Source organism: Oppia nitens, unplaced genomic scaffold (assembly GCF_028296485.1).
Source record: "Oppia nitens isolate AA-2021 unplaced genomic scaffold, nextdenovo-longstitch-racon4-pilon3 scaffold5_pilon_pilon_pilon, whole genome shotgun sequence".
NCBI lineage: Eukaryota > Metazoa > Arthropoda > Arachnida > Sarcoptiformes > Oppiidae > Oppia > Oppia nitens.
Genome location: NW_026533243.1, coordinates 6,866,475 through 6,883,651, shown reverse-complemented (window position 1 = coordinate 6,883,651; position 17,177 = coordinate 6,866,475). Strand labels below are relative to the sequence as shown.

The 17,177-nt window shown below is 28.8% G+C and overlaps 5 protein-coding genes across 6 annotated transcripts; all 5 read right to left on the bottom strand.

The window, feature by feature from the left end:
- Nucleotides 1-338: 338 nt before the first annotated feature.
- On the bottom strand, nt 339-1,242 carry LOC128961040 (vascular endothelial growth factor A-like). The gene is made up of 2 exons (XM_054307244.1): nt 667-1,242; nt 339-382 (listed from the first exon to the last, which is right to left on the bottom strand). The coding sequence occupies exons 1-2, from the start codon at nt 1,230-1,232 to the stop codon at nt 352-354; spliced, it is 597 nt and encodes a 198-aa protein (XP_054163219.1). The 5' UTR covers nt 1,233-1,242; the 3' UTR covers nt 339-351.
- A 444-nt stretch (nt 1,243-1,686) lies between these two features.
- LOC128961820 (protein argonaute-2-like) lies at nt 1,687-5,401 on the bottom strand. The gene is made up of 5 exons (XM_054308103.1): nt 4,379-5,401; nt 4,031-4,305; nt 3,184-3,967; nt 2,647-3,114; nt 1,687-2,593 (listed from the first exon to the last, which is right to left on the bottom strand). The coding sequence occupies exons 1-5, from the start codon at nt 5,134-5,136 to the stop codon at nt 2,125-2,127; spliced, it is 2,754 nt and encodes a 917-aa protein (XP_054164078.1). The 5' UTR covers nt 5,137-5,401; the 3' UTR covers nt 1,687-2,124.
- A 1,123-nt stretch (nt 5,402-6,524) lies between these two features.
- Nucleotides 6,525-8,657, bottom strand: LOC128961680 (platelet glycoprotein 4-like). The gene is made up of 8 exons (XM_054307939.1): nt 8,479-8,657; nt 8,252-8,396; nt 7,851-8,185; nt 7,668-7,787; nt 7,284-7,587; nt 7,145-7,218; nt 6,871-7,087; nt 6,525-6,604 (listed from the first exon to the last, which is right to left on the bottom strand). The coding sequence occupies exons 1-8, from the start codon at nt 8,655-8,657 to the stop codon at nt 6,581-6,583; spliced, it is 1,398 nt and encodes a 465-aa protein (XP_054163914.1). The 3' UTR covers nt 6,525-6,580.
- Nucleotides 8,658-10,150: 1,493 nt separating this feature from the next.
- LOC128960927 (platelet glycoprotein 4-like) lies at nt 10,151-12,857 on the bottom strand. The gene is made up of 9 exons (XM_054307096.1): nt 12,553-12,857; nt 11,864-12,172; nt 11,515-11,748; nt 11,343-11,434; nt 11,120-11,284; nt 10,690-11,035; nt 10,545-10,627; nt 10,390-10,450; nt 10,151-10,328 (listed from the first exon to the last, which is right to left on the bottom strand). Exons 1-9 carry the CDS (start codon nt 12,661-12,663, stop codon nt 10,158-10,160), a joined length of 1,572 nt encoding a protein of 523 aa, XP_054163071.1. The 5' UTR covers nt 12,664-12,857; the 3' UTR covers nt 10,151-10,157.
- Nucleotides 12,858-15,247: 2,390 nt separating this feature from the next.
- LOC128960949 (U3 small nucleolar RNA-associated protein 18 homolog) lies at nt 15,248-17,130 on the bottom strand. 2 transcript variants are annotated; one of them, XM_054307122.1, is made up of 3 exons: nt 17,084-17,130; nt 16,256-17,008; nt 15,248-16,199 (listed from the first exon to the last, which is right to left on the bottom strand). In XM_054307122.1, exons 2-3 carry the CDS (start codon nt 16,973-16,975, stop codon nt 15,282-15,284), a joined length of 1,638 nt encoding a protein of 545 aa, XP_054163097.1. In that variant the 5' UTR covers nt 16,976-17,008; nt 17,084-17,130; the 3' UTR covers nt 15,248-15,281. The 2 variants fall into 2 exon arrangements, with proteins under 2 accessions (XP_054163097.1, XP_054163096.1); XM_054307121.1 differs by lacking the exon at nt 17,084-17,130 and having other exon boundaries at nt 16,256-17,077.
- Nucleotides 17,131-17,177: the final 47 nt, after the last annotated feature.

Below are 17,177 nucleotides of genomic sequence, written 5' to 3'. Positions count from 1 at the left end.
TATATATTAATACCGGTGCCGGTAATGATAGACATTAAAAGTGGTTTTTTATTTTTAGAAAACTATGATTACATACAATAGTTTTGTTTAAAATAATTTTACATTCAATAAATAGTCTGAGTCTAACTGTCCTATGTATTGGTCACATCCAACCACTAAAAGTCAACCTATCGTATCGTTTGTCATGTTTTCCCTTCAGTGACTCAAATAATTTGATTTTTTCAGTCAATATCTATTATATATATATAGTATTTGAGCGATAGATACAGTAAAACTAATATCGAAATATCAGACAATAGATTACAATATTAATATATTAGAGTATAATAAACATGAGTTTCAGCCACAGGTTTATTGATGTTTATATTCCGCTTCAATGCAACTGAAATATGAGGAGAGAAAAGGCATTTAGTTTTTGTTATTTTAAATGTTGTGTTGCTTTCAATTTAGTTGAAAAGTCCCACTAATTCATTGGAAATATTATTATTATTAAAGTATGGTTTTATAAGTTTACAAAATTGTTATTAAAAAATAATAAGTTTATGATAAATGTGTCAAAACAGAAAAACTAATCAATTATTATATGAATTGTTTGCCTACTTTTGACAAATAAAAAGTCAAATCATTTTTCTAAACTAACGGTTCAATCAATTATTGTTGGCTTACCCGCAGGTTTGGTCATCAAAATAGAGTCCAGTGGAGCACAGCTTTGTATGAATGCATTTGCACCGGCAGTCTATGGGATCCCATACCTTATAATCACTATAAAGCTTACACTCCAACTGATCTTTTAAATGAAGACATTGACATTTGCACAGATCGGGTCTATATTTGTGAACAAATGGATTGCAATGACTTTGTTGAACGAGACATTCGCACCGACATTCTTCATGTACTTCCACTTTGACGGTGTGTTGATTGAGTTCAGGAACAGCTCTTCCATCGAGTGATCTTTTGTAGCGTATGTGAGCTCTTCTGATGTTTTTATATGACTTTTTGGTCGGAACGCACTTTAGGAGACGGGATGGTCCGCAACAGCCACCACACCGTTGAATACGAACACACTTTGGAAAAAATATATCATTTTGTTGACCAAACGTGTCATCCAATTCAATGGATTTGAGTTCGGGTGCACACGAGGCCTGTTGACCAATAGTTTGACCCGTTAGTCGACCACTTATACCGAAGCCGAGCTCATCCAACAAATCAGTGACATGTGTCACATGACTCATACGGATTAATACAGACTCTATATTGTCGTCAATTTGCTAATAATATAAGTTATAGAAATAAATTATTTTTGAATTAATTAATTATAGTAAATATTAACCGTTTCATCAATAATTGCTTCGTGAGAATCAATTGGAAAACTAATTGCTTGACTCCGATGATCACCAACTGATTGACAATTATTTTCATTAATATTTAAAAAAATTATTATTTTAATATAAACAAAATTATTAATAAAAAACATATTTATAGCTATTCTTTAAAATAAACAATTTCCCATTTTATGCACAAATTGTAATAAAACAAAAGTTAAACACATCCTTTTACTATCAACTTATCGGAAATTCCCATTAAATAAAAGTTAAAAAAATCATGAAATAAATTATTTTATTCATTTCAATAAATGTATTAAATTTAACAATTATAGGACTACAAAAAAAACTTATAACATAAGCAAAACACAAATAGTTTCATTTATCAATTACAGTAATATTTCAATTGTATATTAATACAGTATATACTATAGTTAATAAATCTGTCAATCATATTATATCAATCATATCACAAGCATATCAATTCAAAAAAAAGTATTATAATTAATATAACCGGTTCGTCAAAAATCATTGAAACATATATCTCATTAAAATTATTGCATTAATTAATTTTTAAATCATTTCATTCAATCAAATTGTTTCGTTGTATATATAATTGATCAATTAATATAAAGATAGTCAAATTAACCACAAATTAATTTTAAAATACAAATTGTAAAAAATTATAACCGGTTAAAAAATCACAACAATTACAGTAATATAAAAAATATGAGAATAATCAAAATAAATCACAAATTGTAAAACTATTATTATGAAGTAATTCGTGAATTGTGTTACTGTCTTAACAAAAATACATTTTGTTTTTGAAGTCAGTTTTAATCTTCATTTTATTCATAAGTCCTTCTTCATCGTTTCGGTGACGTCTAGGAGGAGCCATACCGCCGATTGATGAGCCGCCATAAGAACCCGATTCAGAGTCTTCATTTTGTTTAAGTCCTATAATGTGTCGTTGAGTGCGATAAGCAGCCAAATGTGCGTAAGCCACGGGTGCCGGATATGAGATACTACGAGTGCAACGGGCATAGATGTGAGTCAAACTAAATGTCAATTGTTGTAATTGATCTGCAGATAAATTGTTTTCGTCCATTAAAATGAAGTAATGTGTGGGCCTACTTGTGCCCTGTATTCCTTCGTGTGAACACAAGAAATAATCAAAATACGTCTTCGAAACCACATCTGTGTCCACTACAAGACCTGGCGGTACATTCTTAGCCTTTCCAACGCCTTCCATAAGATTAACCGGAAAGAAACTAAACACAAAAAAAACAATTAGTTTAAAACTGATAATAAATTCAATAAATACCGGGTATGATGTCTCTTCTGAACGACAATATATGTCAATAATGGTTGATATCCTTCATTTTCTTGAGCAAAAACACTCGCCAAACCTTTAATCTCCTGTTGAAGTGCAGCATTGAATTGTCCTTCACTGACGCCATCGCGATATATAATTATTTGTTCGGGAAGTATTCCGTCGTTATGTTTGGCGTATTCGCGCAACAGGTCTAACATCATCTCTTGAAGTTCTTGAGACAAGTCTTGTACTCTACGTTGAAGACGAGTAGTAGCAAAATAGCGAACATAGGAATCATCGATGGAGGCCACGGCTGCCGAAACCGATCGTGACATTCGGTCACCGACTCCCGGATGTGAACAGTCGACACCAACAATCATTGTGCGCTTCTTAAGCACTTCAATGTTATTAAGGACTGCATTAATGCCCCCCAACTTTGTGTTCACTTTAAGCATTATATTCTGCATTAATGGAGGCCTTAAAATAAAAAATCAATTATAATATACGGGTAAATATGATAACCAATTGAAATAATAGTGATATTACTTAAGTCTATTGAGATTGGCTTCTTTGATGCATTGAGTGGTGACCCCAAAGTCAATATCACCGACCTTTTTGATGGATTCATACAAATACTGATACTTCGGACTAATTACAAAAACAATTAGTTGAAGTCTTCCGCCGGTAATTTCTGTGGCCTTTTTGAATGCATTAGTAATAGTGTCGGAACCATAGTTGCGAAGATAGACTCGTTTAGTGGCCGGAAGGACTCGCATTCCCAAACTACGACCGGTCTCTATCATATATCTCTCCAAAGTTTCCATCTTTGGTTCCACCTGTTGTGAAAGACATATGATTATCCAGTGCTCGAGTGGTGCGCACTGATAGAAATGTAAGTGTTTGACATCCCATTTGCCGTCAAACGGATCCATATCACGATTTTGGCCATATTTCAGTTGCGGTGGTTTCAAAACTCGGGCCTCAATTTTGAGCGGTGCATTACCTCCACTGAATGAAATGCCAAACTCTTTCATATAAGTCTTCGAATCAATTATTGTTGATTTTGCCGATTCTTTAATGAATTTGAGTCTATTTTCCGGTGACTGTGAAGCCGATTCTCTTATCATTTCCACCATTTGGTCAGAAGTTAGATTCTTGCGGACGTGTTGGTCGTCGACCAATTCGCAGACATCCAATGGCAAATAATTAGGCTTTTTAGGGTTGCCAACCATAATGCAGGGCAAGTGTTCAAACTTTAATGGACAACAATTTGGGTAATTTTGTTGAAAAAACTCAACGACCGATATGTCACCCAAACTCGTTTCATTGCCTTTCAATAATAATAATAATATCATTAAATAATTTATAAACTCATATATTCATTAATACCAACCTCTGGCGTCTACTTTTTTGTGATCAAATACAACTCTAGAGGCCGGCAGAGGAGTCAATCCAATCACTTTGTATTTGCGTTTATAAGTTAAATGTCTGACTTGAATGAGAATACCCTTCAGCTCTTTGTCGAGTCTCTTTCGGTCTGAATCACGAAACTCTGTTAAACTCATAAATTGCTCTCTATTTAGACCCAAAACACTGGCCATAAATTTAATCAATAATCCCGAAATGTATAAAGCAGTGGCAGTCCTATCAATCACTAAACTAACACCACTAGTAATTCAAATATTATAATTAATAATAAAGATTAAAACAAGACATTAAATTATCGTTAAATATCACTTACTAGGCTTCAGGTCTGACGGATTGGAAGTACCCGTAGGCCAACTGACGACCTCCACCGATGTCTTTACGCATTTTTGCCGCTTCATTATATGGCGCGTACAGTGAGTTAGCGATCGGTATCTTAAAAAGAGTTGGTCCGTGTCTTAGAATAATATTCAAGACTTGTATGCAATCAGATGGCACGTTATGCGTCTGTTTGTCAAAATATCGCCGAAGATTATTGAAATCAATAGCCGACGCCAACTTCATGTTCAAAGCATAGCTCACGTCGTGTCCGTCTTCATTGACATCCACTTTGATTCTGACCATTGGTTTTTCGTCCACATAATCGCCGCCTTTACTAAACTTTTCCAAATCCAATGCTTTCTTTGTGTACATATTTTTCTGGCCGTCATATACGGGGACAACACCGTCGAACAGTTGTCCCGAACCTGAGTACTGTCTAATGGCCTCTTCGACGACAATGCGATAGATTTTATTATCCAATTTTTTGAAGCGCTTTTTGGTCGACTTATCGTCAGTATCTTCAGTCATTCGCATTTGTGACAACTCGTAGTTTAGGGACATCGGCTCCATATCCACGTCGTAATGATAGACAAGCATTTCAGTCATGTATTTGATTGGAAAATGATTGGCAAAGACAGACATCGGCCGACCAGTGATGCCCTGATTGGGCCGACAGGCAAACAATGACGAAGAACTTGTCGTATCCGACGACTTGGTCGACGACGAAGCCTTCGATCTACTCATCATTGACATGACTTCACTCCAATTCAGTGATCCACTAGTGATTGACAATTGTTTTTAATAAAATAAATGTCACAAACAAATCAATGGATCAATTGATGACAAAAAGAAAAGACACGACTTTTGTCTGAAAGCAAATGCTTTTCAAACAATGCTTTCGTCTTTAACTTCAATACAGACGACAACTTTGATTGGTTGGCATTGAGTTTCAGTGAATCATGTGATGCACTCATGGATTCAAAAAGTTGTATTAAATCTAAACGTTAGGCAATAAATGTGTTGTTATTTTAGCGCACTTTTAGCCACAAAAAAATTTGTCTCAATTTATGACTTGAATACTGATATACATTGTATGTATTGATTGACTATTTATTGAATAATTGATTAATGCATTTACGCCGCCATTACTACAATATTGTCACTCAAATTGCATTGCATTTACTGTTCAATTAATGTAACTTAAAGTAACATTCAATTGAATACAATAATAGTGTTATTGAATGAAACGATTTGAAGACAAAATGGTTTCTAAACATTAAATTTAATTAAATAATTCAATTGAGATATGAATTAAAAATAACATAAAATAAGACTTTAATAAAGTTATTATTGTTAGACATTTGACAATACAATTACAAGACATATGACATGATTTGATTATAGATAGCAATCGATGGTGTGTTTGAGGTTTACTTCTTGTTGATGACATGTATGATATCAGTGATAATGGTTTGTGATTTGTGATCACTTTTGATGCCATTATCAACGATTAGACCATTGTTTGGAAACTTAATTATCGGTAGTTGAGTGGGTATTGTCATGATTTGCATATTATCTTTGATGACATCATTACTGTTGATAATATCATTGCTGTTACTATCACTCAACTCTTCTTCATCGCCGTCACTAAAGTCAGAGTCTGTTTGATCTACTGATTCAATCATTAGATTGTTATTATCTTTGATGACATTATTTTCATCGATGGGAACGGGAGGTGCCTTGAATTGGATGGACCGTTGATTGATTGTTGGGTCACTATTATTGGTGATTGTTTTGATGGTGTTGTTGTTGTTGATGGCATTAATATTAGGATTAGTCCATCGATAATAACTTTGCGGACCATTCTGTGAGCCATAGATTGCAACTTCACTCTTACGTCTCATAAACTTCTGTAACTCAGTGTTCAATGAGCTCATAATCGGACCTTTTTGTGGTGATGTTTCGTCATTATTTGCTATCTGTATAATAGTTGGCGACTCTCTTGTCTCAACTTTTTTCAATTTGCTTCCATTTCTGATGTCATTTAAGAGATTCTGTCGCGAATCCGATGACGATATCTCATTGATTTCCGATACGACATCATCTGAATTGAAGTTTATGAGTGGAGGAGGAGGTGGTGGTGGGGGTGGAGGAGGCGGCGGATGTGCAGCTGATGGCCTTTTCGGTGGATTTTCTTTTAGTCGAGAGAGTGGAGTTTGGCCTAAAAATAAAGTATTAATGAAAAATTGAATTAAATTGAAATTATTGATTGAAATGCCTTCAAATATTTGGTCGTAATTATGGCTTAAATTATTATCATTAAGGGTCGGGCCGTCTATAGTATTAATAGTAACAATAGGATTGTTATCCGTTATATTAGTTTCTTGTTTTGAGATCGGATTGATTTTCTGGTAATATAAGTCACGATTAAAGCCATAATTAGACGACATTTTGTGAATCAATTAAAAAAAGTGTTTCTTCACTCACTTTCTTTTTGCTTCCTCTGCAACAACAGCAACAACACAGGGATGCCATCAATAGTAGTCCACCGAAAGCTATTAAACCAAACACAATAAGCTCTTCATATTTGTTCGGCCAAACAAAGAACAACTTAATGGTGTCTTTCGTATAGTCGTCTAATTCTGACACCTCTTCAAACCAAACCAAAGGAATTATACCTTCTTTAAGAGTTTTGCCTAAATTTCTATTTAAAAAACAAAATTACATATAATTATGAATTTAGTAATTATTGTCAACTGACTGATTCAATGGACATTTCTTCACGTGAACATTCAATTGGTATCTTTTGGTTTTATAGATAACAAAACCTGATATCTATAAAATATATTTATAAATAAATATTACTATAAGATTGAAAACTTGAAAAAGATTTCAAATACCGGTTCCACTTCAATGAAACTTTGGTGCAACTGTTCGTCAGCATTGAGTCCGACCACACTTTTGGACAGAATATCAGAAGTTCGCCAAAAATGTGGATTTGATAATATTAATGGTGAACCCCTACATGAGGACAGGTCTACTATACCAATAAAATTACACTTTTCTGGATTATTTGGTGATAAACAGTAACATCTGTTTTTGGGATTAGATTTTGGACCATAGAATATATTATCGACTGGACTGAACCGATAAATAGATATACCATCGATATCATAGGTGTTGTCGTAACCCATTTCTATTGATCTAAACATTATCACATGTTTTATATTTAAAAAATAATAATTAATATGATTAATAATAATTTATTATAGTAATGACTAAACCTGCAAATATCCGTATGATATTCATAAATTCGACCCAATTTATGAACAGGAGGTGTAAATTGATAGCCATTTGTGCCATTGATTGCATTACACTGTCGACCCGTCCATACTTTCAGATTTCTAACAGATAATAATTAATTAATTAAAATAACTATAATTATTAACTAATAATTAATAGCTAACGTCTGGTCATTCCACTTAAGTATCTTCGAGTATAGGCCTGTCTTATATCCGGTCAATACTTCAAATTTATTTTCAGTGTTGTTATCAAACAGAGAAAAGTTTTTGGGTAACAATTTTGGTACATAAATACCATTTCGTGATAAACTCGTGAAGTATTGTGTTATTTGTTTAAGTTTGGGATCATCTTTGCTCTCGAAGAGTATCTCTCTAATGGACTTTGAAGTAAATACATTGTCTCTAAAGGTATCAAATATAGTGTTCAATACAGAGTTATTGCTTCGACTGTTAACTGTATTAGAGCTTTGCGTCAATTGAGTTAACATAGGATTCAAAATCTACTCCAAAAACAAAAATCAATGCAAACATGATTATGAAGTTATTTAATATATTAATTAATTTACCATAAATTGTAAATTAATAACAGTTATGTTATCATCAAGACTTCCAGTAGACATTAACTCATCAAATAAATAGACTTTTCTTTCAGCAAACGATACAATAGTTTTATCCATAGAAAAGGATACCTTCTCTTTAAGTCTTTGTATTCTTTATAATCAAAATATAAATAATTTTATAATTTATATAATAATAATAAATGTTTTTAAATAAATAAGTGATAATATCATACTTGAAGACAAAAGGTCCCACTTCTCTGACTTTAGCTTTGATTCCATTGAGAACTTCATTAGGATTTTCCACTTCAAAGACAAACATTTTGATGGACTCTTGAGACTCATTATTAACCCATTTGTCATATAATGTATTATCTCTGCTAATAATTACTTCAGATTTTATCCGATTATCCATAATATTATCGAAATCTATGTGAACGTATAGACTGATACCTATTATTGCAACGCTAACTATCATCAAAATTAAACCAATACAGCAATTGATAATTTTGCACATTTTTAATAGTTTTATTAAATTAATTCAATCAAATTCAATAGCAAATTGAAAATATATAAAATTATAATTTCTAAGTACAGTAGAAATTGATCTCTAAATTATTGTCTGTAAAATATATATTTATATTATGGTACTTATACAATACGGTATATAGTTATATATTATATTTATATTTTAGTAATAAAAAATTAGAAAAATATAATTTTAGTTGAAAATATTTTTATATAAAAATGTTTTATTGGCAAATATTTGTATTTTCTATGCCATTGCGTGATATTTTTGTTATGACTATACTGTTCACAATACTATATTGTATATCACATTAAAATTAGATGATAGCGTGACTTCAAATCTTTCATATAAAATAATAGCAATATTTCTTAAAAGTCATAATTTTTTAATGAAATTTTTTAAGTTCAATATGCAAACCAATGCTTTTTTAATTATAAATGTCTTTTATAATACAAGTTGTATTACTAAGAAAGTAAACCAATTAATAGCCAAACAAATTGATGAGACTTTTCTCGAAACTTAAATTTTAAGCCAACCTTGAAATTAATTATTATATTTATGTTTACAATAGAAAGTTTAATGGTGTTAATAAATTATATTATTAATTGTTTTTTATTTGTTTAATTATGTTAATAAGTTAGTATTATTTGATTTAGATGTTTATTAATGTAATAAAAATAATAAAAGTTTAGACTTGTATTTCACATAAATCGATATAAATATATAAGTGAAGAAATAACTAAAGTATAATAAAATTATATTAAATTTTATATATAGTTTTATGCATATTGATTGCAAATTTGATAATATTATAAAATTGACAATTTAATAATGTTGGATTATTAGTTATATTTTTTAAAAAAGCACAATAAAGTAAATATTAAATATATTATATTTATTTTAGGTTAATAATGTTTATTATAAATTAATATTATATAATAATAATGTATACAATATTTATAATGATAAATATTTCATATTATCTGTAAATTTATATGTAAAATAATAATTAATTATTATACTTTATAATAATATTTTTTATTTTTAATATTTTATACTAAATAAATAACAAATTTATAAATAGTAAAATATATTTTACTTTTTAAGTATATTAGTTTATTACTATAAAATTTTTGTCAATCATAATTTAGAAATATTAAATACTATTGTGTTTTTAAGTTATCAATTTATAAACAACTACATACTGTAAATAACAACTATTTTATTATACAGTATATTTTATTTTTTTATTTCTTGGTAATTAATGTAATAACACAAATGATTACTAATGAGATTACAATGTAATGCAATAAATACTAACAAAAAAAGATTTAATTATTATATTACTGTACTTTGAATATATAAAAAATACTGAATATTATTATATCACACAATTTTTTTGCCGGTTCTACGCTGTCTATACATCAATACAATTGCTATGATAAGCAATATAACACCTAAAACAATGGCCGCAATGGACAGTCCGATGGCCAGTTTTTTCTTGTTGGTCACCATTGACTTGAATTTGTCGGCTTGACTTTCATCAGCTTCGGCAACCTTTAATACAGATTTTTTTTAAAAAAGCGACCAAAAAATTTTATAATTATATATAATATACCTCTTCAATCCAAAAGACAGGGATTATGTACGACTGATTAGCTTTTGAGTCAAACAGCTTTCTGTAATAGTTTTTCAAAAAAATATAATGTAATTTATCGTTAATTATAATTAAAATCAAAATAATTATCAAATGTTTAATAATGAATGACTAACTTTAATAAGGGTATTGAATCCGTTCCTTTCACTTCAATACTCATTTGCATACGTTTATGCGCTGCCATTGTTATACCAGTCAACTAAATAATCATTTATTATTAAATTAGTTTTTTTTATTGTTAAAACTTATGTAATAAAATACCGGTTCAATATCAAGATATGTATCGAAATTTTCGTCATTATACTCGAGTTTGGATGTCAAACCTTTGTTACCCACTTGTTTGCGTAGATCTTCACCATTATGTAAGCCATTAACCCAATAGGGAGCCGACATAATAATGGGGGCACCAATTGATCGACGCCAACACCGGGAAATGTCAAGTGTACAGCTCCGGTCACACTCTTTATTATCTTTCCGTTCTTTAATACAATAACACATATTTCCCTTCACTTTCAATGGTGAGGCATAATATTCTTGAGGAATTCTGAACCGATAGGTATCGATGTCCTGCACTGAACTCTCTTTCCAGTACTTGAAGTAAACAGTTCTGTTAATTATGAAAAATAAAATTAATGATATTTCACAAAAAAATTAATAAAGTTATATATTTATTATTTTTTCACTGAAATACCTGCAAATCTGTGGTTCATAAACATATAAAACATCGTCTTTATCAATAAATGGTTTGAACAGTTCAGCATCAGTTCCCCTCAATTTATTACAATCTTCTGAATCCAAAACATCTTCGGGATTAGAGTTCCAAATATAAGTTTTCATATCATCATTGATAAGAGATCTGTAAAATGATAATCACTTTTAGATTGAAATAAATTAAAATTTGAAGAAATATTTACGTCTTGTAATCAAATCGTTCAATTTGTGCCAACTTTTTCAGATCATTTTTACCGGTGTTTATTGTCCACTCTTCCTCCAAAACGGTGTAATTCTAACAAATAATACCAAACATTATTTTATTTATTTATTATATTGTTATTCATTTTTTATAACAATGTTTACTATAATTACATCATTTATTCTGTAATTAGGATCAAGTAGTGGCAGTTTAAAAGGTATCAGAAGATTATTATTTAATTCATCCATAAGATTATAATGAACTCCTTTGAATAATATGTTTTGAACGCTTTCATTAAGAAATATTTCCAATTCATATGGTTTTAATGTATTGTTTTTAGCAGCTTTAGTATAGGTATCATTAATAGTGGTTCGAAAAGTCTTAAACTTTTCATTAAATAAAATGCCCTATTTTTATATAAAAAAGACAATATATATAATTTGTATATAATTTTTATCAATTTGTGTGTCAATTGCAATATATAATAATCAAATTATTTTATTTGTTTTGTTAAATACATACTAATAGCGGAAAATTAATGACATTAACATAATCTTCTTCTTTACATTTTTGACACGACTTTTCCGGTACAAACTCGTAGGTCTTCTTTTCTCTATAAGATATGTGTTCCCAATCGAGACTAATACTTATATTTTGTTTAATTCGTGTTTCTTTGTAAACATAGGGTCCCTTTTCTTTCAATACAATATCATTTAAACTGTTATAGTTGTCTGAATTATCGAGAATAAAAAAATTGTATTTCATGTATACGGGAACCGGTGTTTCTTTCCATCGGTCAAACGCATCCGTATCCTTCAGTATTGCCATTTCCTATACATTCAAATAAGTTTTAATTACTTCTACTAATATATATATATATATATATAATATTGCATTACATTATATAATTTGAGTCATATATATATATACAGTATATAATATAATATGACATTTAAAATATATTATATTTGCTGATAATGTTATGTATATCCCAATAAACTATAAAAATTAGTTATCTAAACAAACACTTGTCTATATCAGGTATAATAAGATAAGAAAAAAAATATAATACAAGCAATTTAATTAATTAATTAGATTCTTAATGTTTGCCTATTTTTTCAAACTAAAAAACTATAATTAAATAAAGGATTTTTAAACAATTTAATTTAAAAACATAATTAAACAAAATTATAATATTGAAAACAACATACTTCTGAAACTTTTTGTTTCAAAATGGTTGGGAAAATGCCGAGAATAACGCCGCCGACTATTATAAGCAATAAACCAACGATTACTAAACTGCCGTTAATTATTTGACCCATTTTGCAATAATATACTAATTTATTATATTTTTAAAAAAATAATTTGAACACTAATAATAAATGGTTTCAGTTATTTAAAATTTTAAACACATAATATGATAATAAATAACAATTTACAATTGCAAAGTTGATATATATTTAACAATATTCTGTAATACATTAGTCATATAACTAATTACTGTACAAAAAATTAGTGAAACACTTATAGCTTAAAATCACATTGTTTTTATAGATGAGTTCTCAAATTTATAATCACATTTTGTTATGCAATTATTTAACTTTGTATTTTGATCGATAGTAAGTATTATTTTTCATTGGTATTAATAAAAAAGATATATTAGATAAAAGATAGTATGTATTACTCATGGAATTTGTATTGTTTCTCAATATCTAAATTAATAATTTACCCGTAAGTATTGTAAGGCATTAAAATAGTTAAACTATAATATAGTAAACATAATTTATCTATTAATATAACAAAATCTAACACAAAATCTATTATATTTCAAATATCATAATTAAATATATATTTTAAAACTATTAATTAATATGATTGTTATTAATAAATCAAATAAAAATGTAATTTTTATAAATAGTTGTTATATCATGTTTGATAAATCATAAAGTTTTGTATCATAATATAAATTAAACTATTAAAACATATGCTATTAATATTAAATTTATGTAACTAAAAACATTTTAATATAATTTTTAATATATTGTAATATTTTGATTTATTTTAAATTCTAAAATGTGAAACAAAAATCAAAGACAACACAATTATCTTAAAATTGTATTAATTATATGAATATAAGGGGTGATTCACATATTACGTTCGCATTTGGAGGTGGGTGGGAGTGAATTTTGCGAACGATGGGGAGGGTAGAGATCTTAAGAACTTAGCATTTAAATAATTTAAGGAATTAATTTTTATCAAACGGTTTGAATACCGTAAATATATGACTTTTGAATAAAAATAGTTTTATTTTCAATTTTTGGAATATTTTGAAAATGAAAATAATTTTATAAAATATTCATTTAAATCATTATTTTATTGTTAAATTAAGTGATGCCAAACTCAAAGTCATCATATGATACATTAATTAATTAATTAATTTTAATTAAATTATTTATAAATATAGTGGTATTTTATTTTATTCTTAAGGGTGGGGTTAAGGACATGCGAACCTAATTTTTTAAAATGATTACAATAATTGTGAACTTAGGGAAGGGGTCTGGATTTCTTAAAAAGTGCGAACGTAATATGTCAATCACCCCTAAGTTATTAATAATTGCCGTAACTTAATTAATTTATACATTTATACAGTACATGTAATGTTTAATACTGTATTATTCAGTCTATATATATAAACAAATTATGATTATATTGTAAACAGGATTTTACAAGTAATTGCTCTAACAATTAATGTTAATTAAAACAATTAATTTTAATTATTGTGGATAAAGGTTAGGTTAGGTACACAACATTTGACACTTTTATGTATAATATATCCAAACAAACAACCTTTGCTCATATACTGTAGTAAAAGTACAAACCGGCTAATCGTTTGGTACACACGTCGCCTATAATACCTGTCTATCTATTGATGCAATTATTGTTTCAATAAATTTATTATTTTATAAGAAATTGTGCTTTCATTGAGTACATCATTTAAGCAAAAGTGTTAATAATTAAATAAATAATAATGTATTGTAAATTAATGTAATGTATTTTTTCAATTGATTACACAAAAGTATTCACTCAACTATGAAATATAACTCAAACTTAACGGCACTTAAATTAATACAAAATAAGTAACAAATCAAAGTTATACTAATAATCAATTGATTAGATTATAAATTATAAAGTTGTGATTAAACTATATATGTATGCATACTATGCATTAATATAAAAATGTCAAATAATTTATATTTTAAAAAACATTCTCTACTTATCATTTAGTCTTTATATAAAACAGATTTACTAACATTTTATTTACTATAAAATATCATTAGAGATTTATTAGATTTATAATTATATTGACCTTAAAATTGTACAAAAAATAACTGGAAAAAAATATTCAAATAAATAAATTTAAAATTATATATATTTAAAATTTAATCTTGAAATATTTATATTATCATTTCAATTACCTTTAGAAAATCTTCCGAAATAAATATTTTTGGCAGCATTTTATTAAATTACAATATTATACACTATCTAATACTATATATTTAAAAATATAATAACGTAATTTTCAAATTTCTAATCAAACTTAATTAATATTGGTCCTAAAATATAAATTTATTATTTTTAAAAATATTTATCAACATTTATATTTAAAACTTAATTATACAAATGATTAACAAAAATGTCAAAACAAATAACAAAACTAAAAAACTTATCATTAATTTATTATTTATTAACTTTTTCGTAAACAATTATTTTGTTTAATACCGTAAATGAAATTCAATAGAAAATCTCTCTTATATTTGAGTACTTATGGCCGATATTATTCAAATTCAGGTAAAAAATATTTTTTTTGTCATTTATAACATATTAAATATTAGATAATAATCTTTATTTAAAATATAAATATTTATTTATATAAAATAATTCAATAGTCAGTAAAATTATTTAGTCTATAGAGATGAGCGGTTCCGCAATTTGTAGCAAATGTCATATAACCGCTATTTAATGATATATCAGAGCTATAAATTCGACCATAATTTTTGCCAGCGATAGGAAAATTTGAGTAAACCGTTAAACTATTCATATGAACACATTTAACACAATTGTCTTTTTCTTTGGACGACATAAGTAACAGTTCTGAGCTGTGATTAAACTTCAATTGCGACACTTCTGTTGTCAAATTCATTATACTTTTCAATGGTTTGGGATATGTTTGTGTTAATACATCATCATATCGGTAGATGTTAACCACTCCCATGTCTGAACCGGTGCAACAGTACTTAGAGTCCGGCGATACAGTGATAGTAGTCCCAGAAACACATCCCTCGTCAACAAATCTATTAATGCATTGCCTTTTCCTTATGTCCCAAATATAGACCTTTCCTTCATTTCCGTGAGTGAACAACAAATTTGAATCATCGCTAAAATCTAATGACATGACCTCTCCGTTCATTTTCAGATCAAATATATGTTCTTTTGTTTTAACGGTAAGAAATCGTATAAAACCTTCCTTTCCTTTGACTGCTATCAGTTGATTATCGTTAGAGATAACAAACTTTTCCAACATATACTTGTCTTTTCCTTTAAAAAACGGAATCTTCACAATCTTACCAGCGATCATATTGTAGTAAAAAAATTGACCCATCACTTCATTAGATCCAACTATCAATTCATCGCCATCTTTGGTAAATTGTGCTGAATTTAATCGAAAATCTCTAAACATAATGCTTTGAATTCTGGCATTAATTTTGCCGTCAACTTGAAAGAGTCGAACCAAACCATTGGGCGCTGAGACCAAAGCCACTGTAGATGTTGGATGAAATTGGACACCATTTAGACACGTCTAGAGATATAATAAATTTAATTATAAATTCAAACATTCAAATATGTTTGCCATACTTTGACTTTATTATCATTGGTAAGTGGCGTACACTTCTTAATAGATATAATCCCTTTCGCTAACGTCTTTGATTTCAATTTAAATCTCTGTGCGGTTCGCATCAGACCATCGTCATCGATGTCGGAGTCACTGTCACTATCACTTGACAATATGTTTCGGTCTTTTCTATCACCCATTTCAGCCCATTTCGGCGTTTTATATAAATCAGTGAATTTATTATCCAAATAATCCTTGTATTTGTCTTTCGTGTCCACTCGTTTGGGTAACTTCTTGGCATTACTCATGGCTTCATTGACGACAATATCATCATCCGAATCAACCCAAACACTCTTCCTCTTAGTCATCTCTTCTGTTTCAATAACTTCTTCTTCTTCTTCAGTTTCATGTTTAGTCGCCAAACTAAATGCTTCTTTAATATAATCATTATCGCCATCACTGGAGTCATCAGATTCGTCTTCGACCTCTTCATTAACAAAGCTTTCACTGAAAGATGCCGTCAATATTGGCAAACCTTTGTCCACAAAGAAATCAAACTTTTGGTCCGCTTTTTCTGATTTGATTTTATGCTTTTTGCTGATCGTCTCCAATACATCCGATTCTTTGCCAAAGAGAATGGTTTCCAAAGCTTTTTCATGGCTCTCGTCAACCACTTTATGTTTTTTATGATGTGGTCTCTTGTGGATCAACTCTTGTGGCGATTGTATCGACGATTCGGACATTGTTTGGTCAATCAATGGACACTTAAATCAGCGCTAAATTCAATGCAATTCAATAGCAAAACATTAGACACATGTGTTCACACTTTTCTTTAAGTCAAATATATTTACATTTTATTTTAATGCTTTTTATATTAAGCTATTATATTAGGTTTAATGTTAGAAATTTATAGCAAAAAAAAGTACCAAATGTTTAATTATTGCG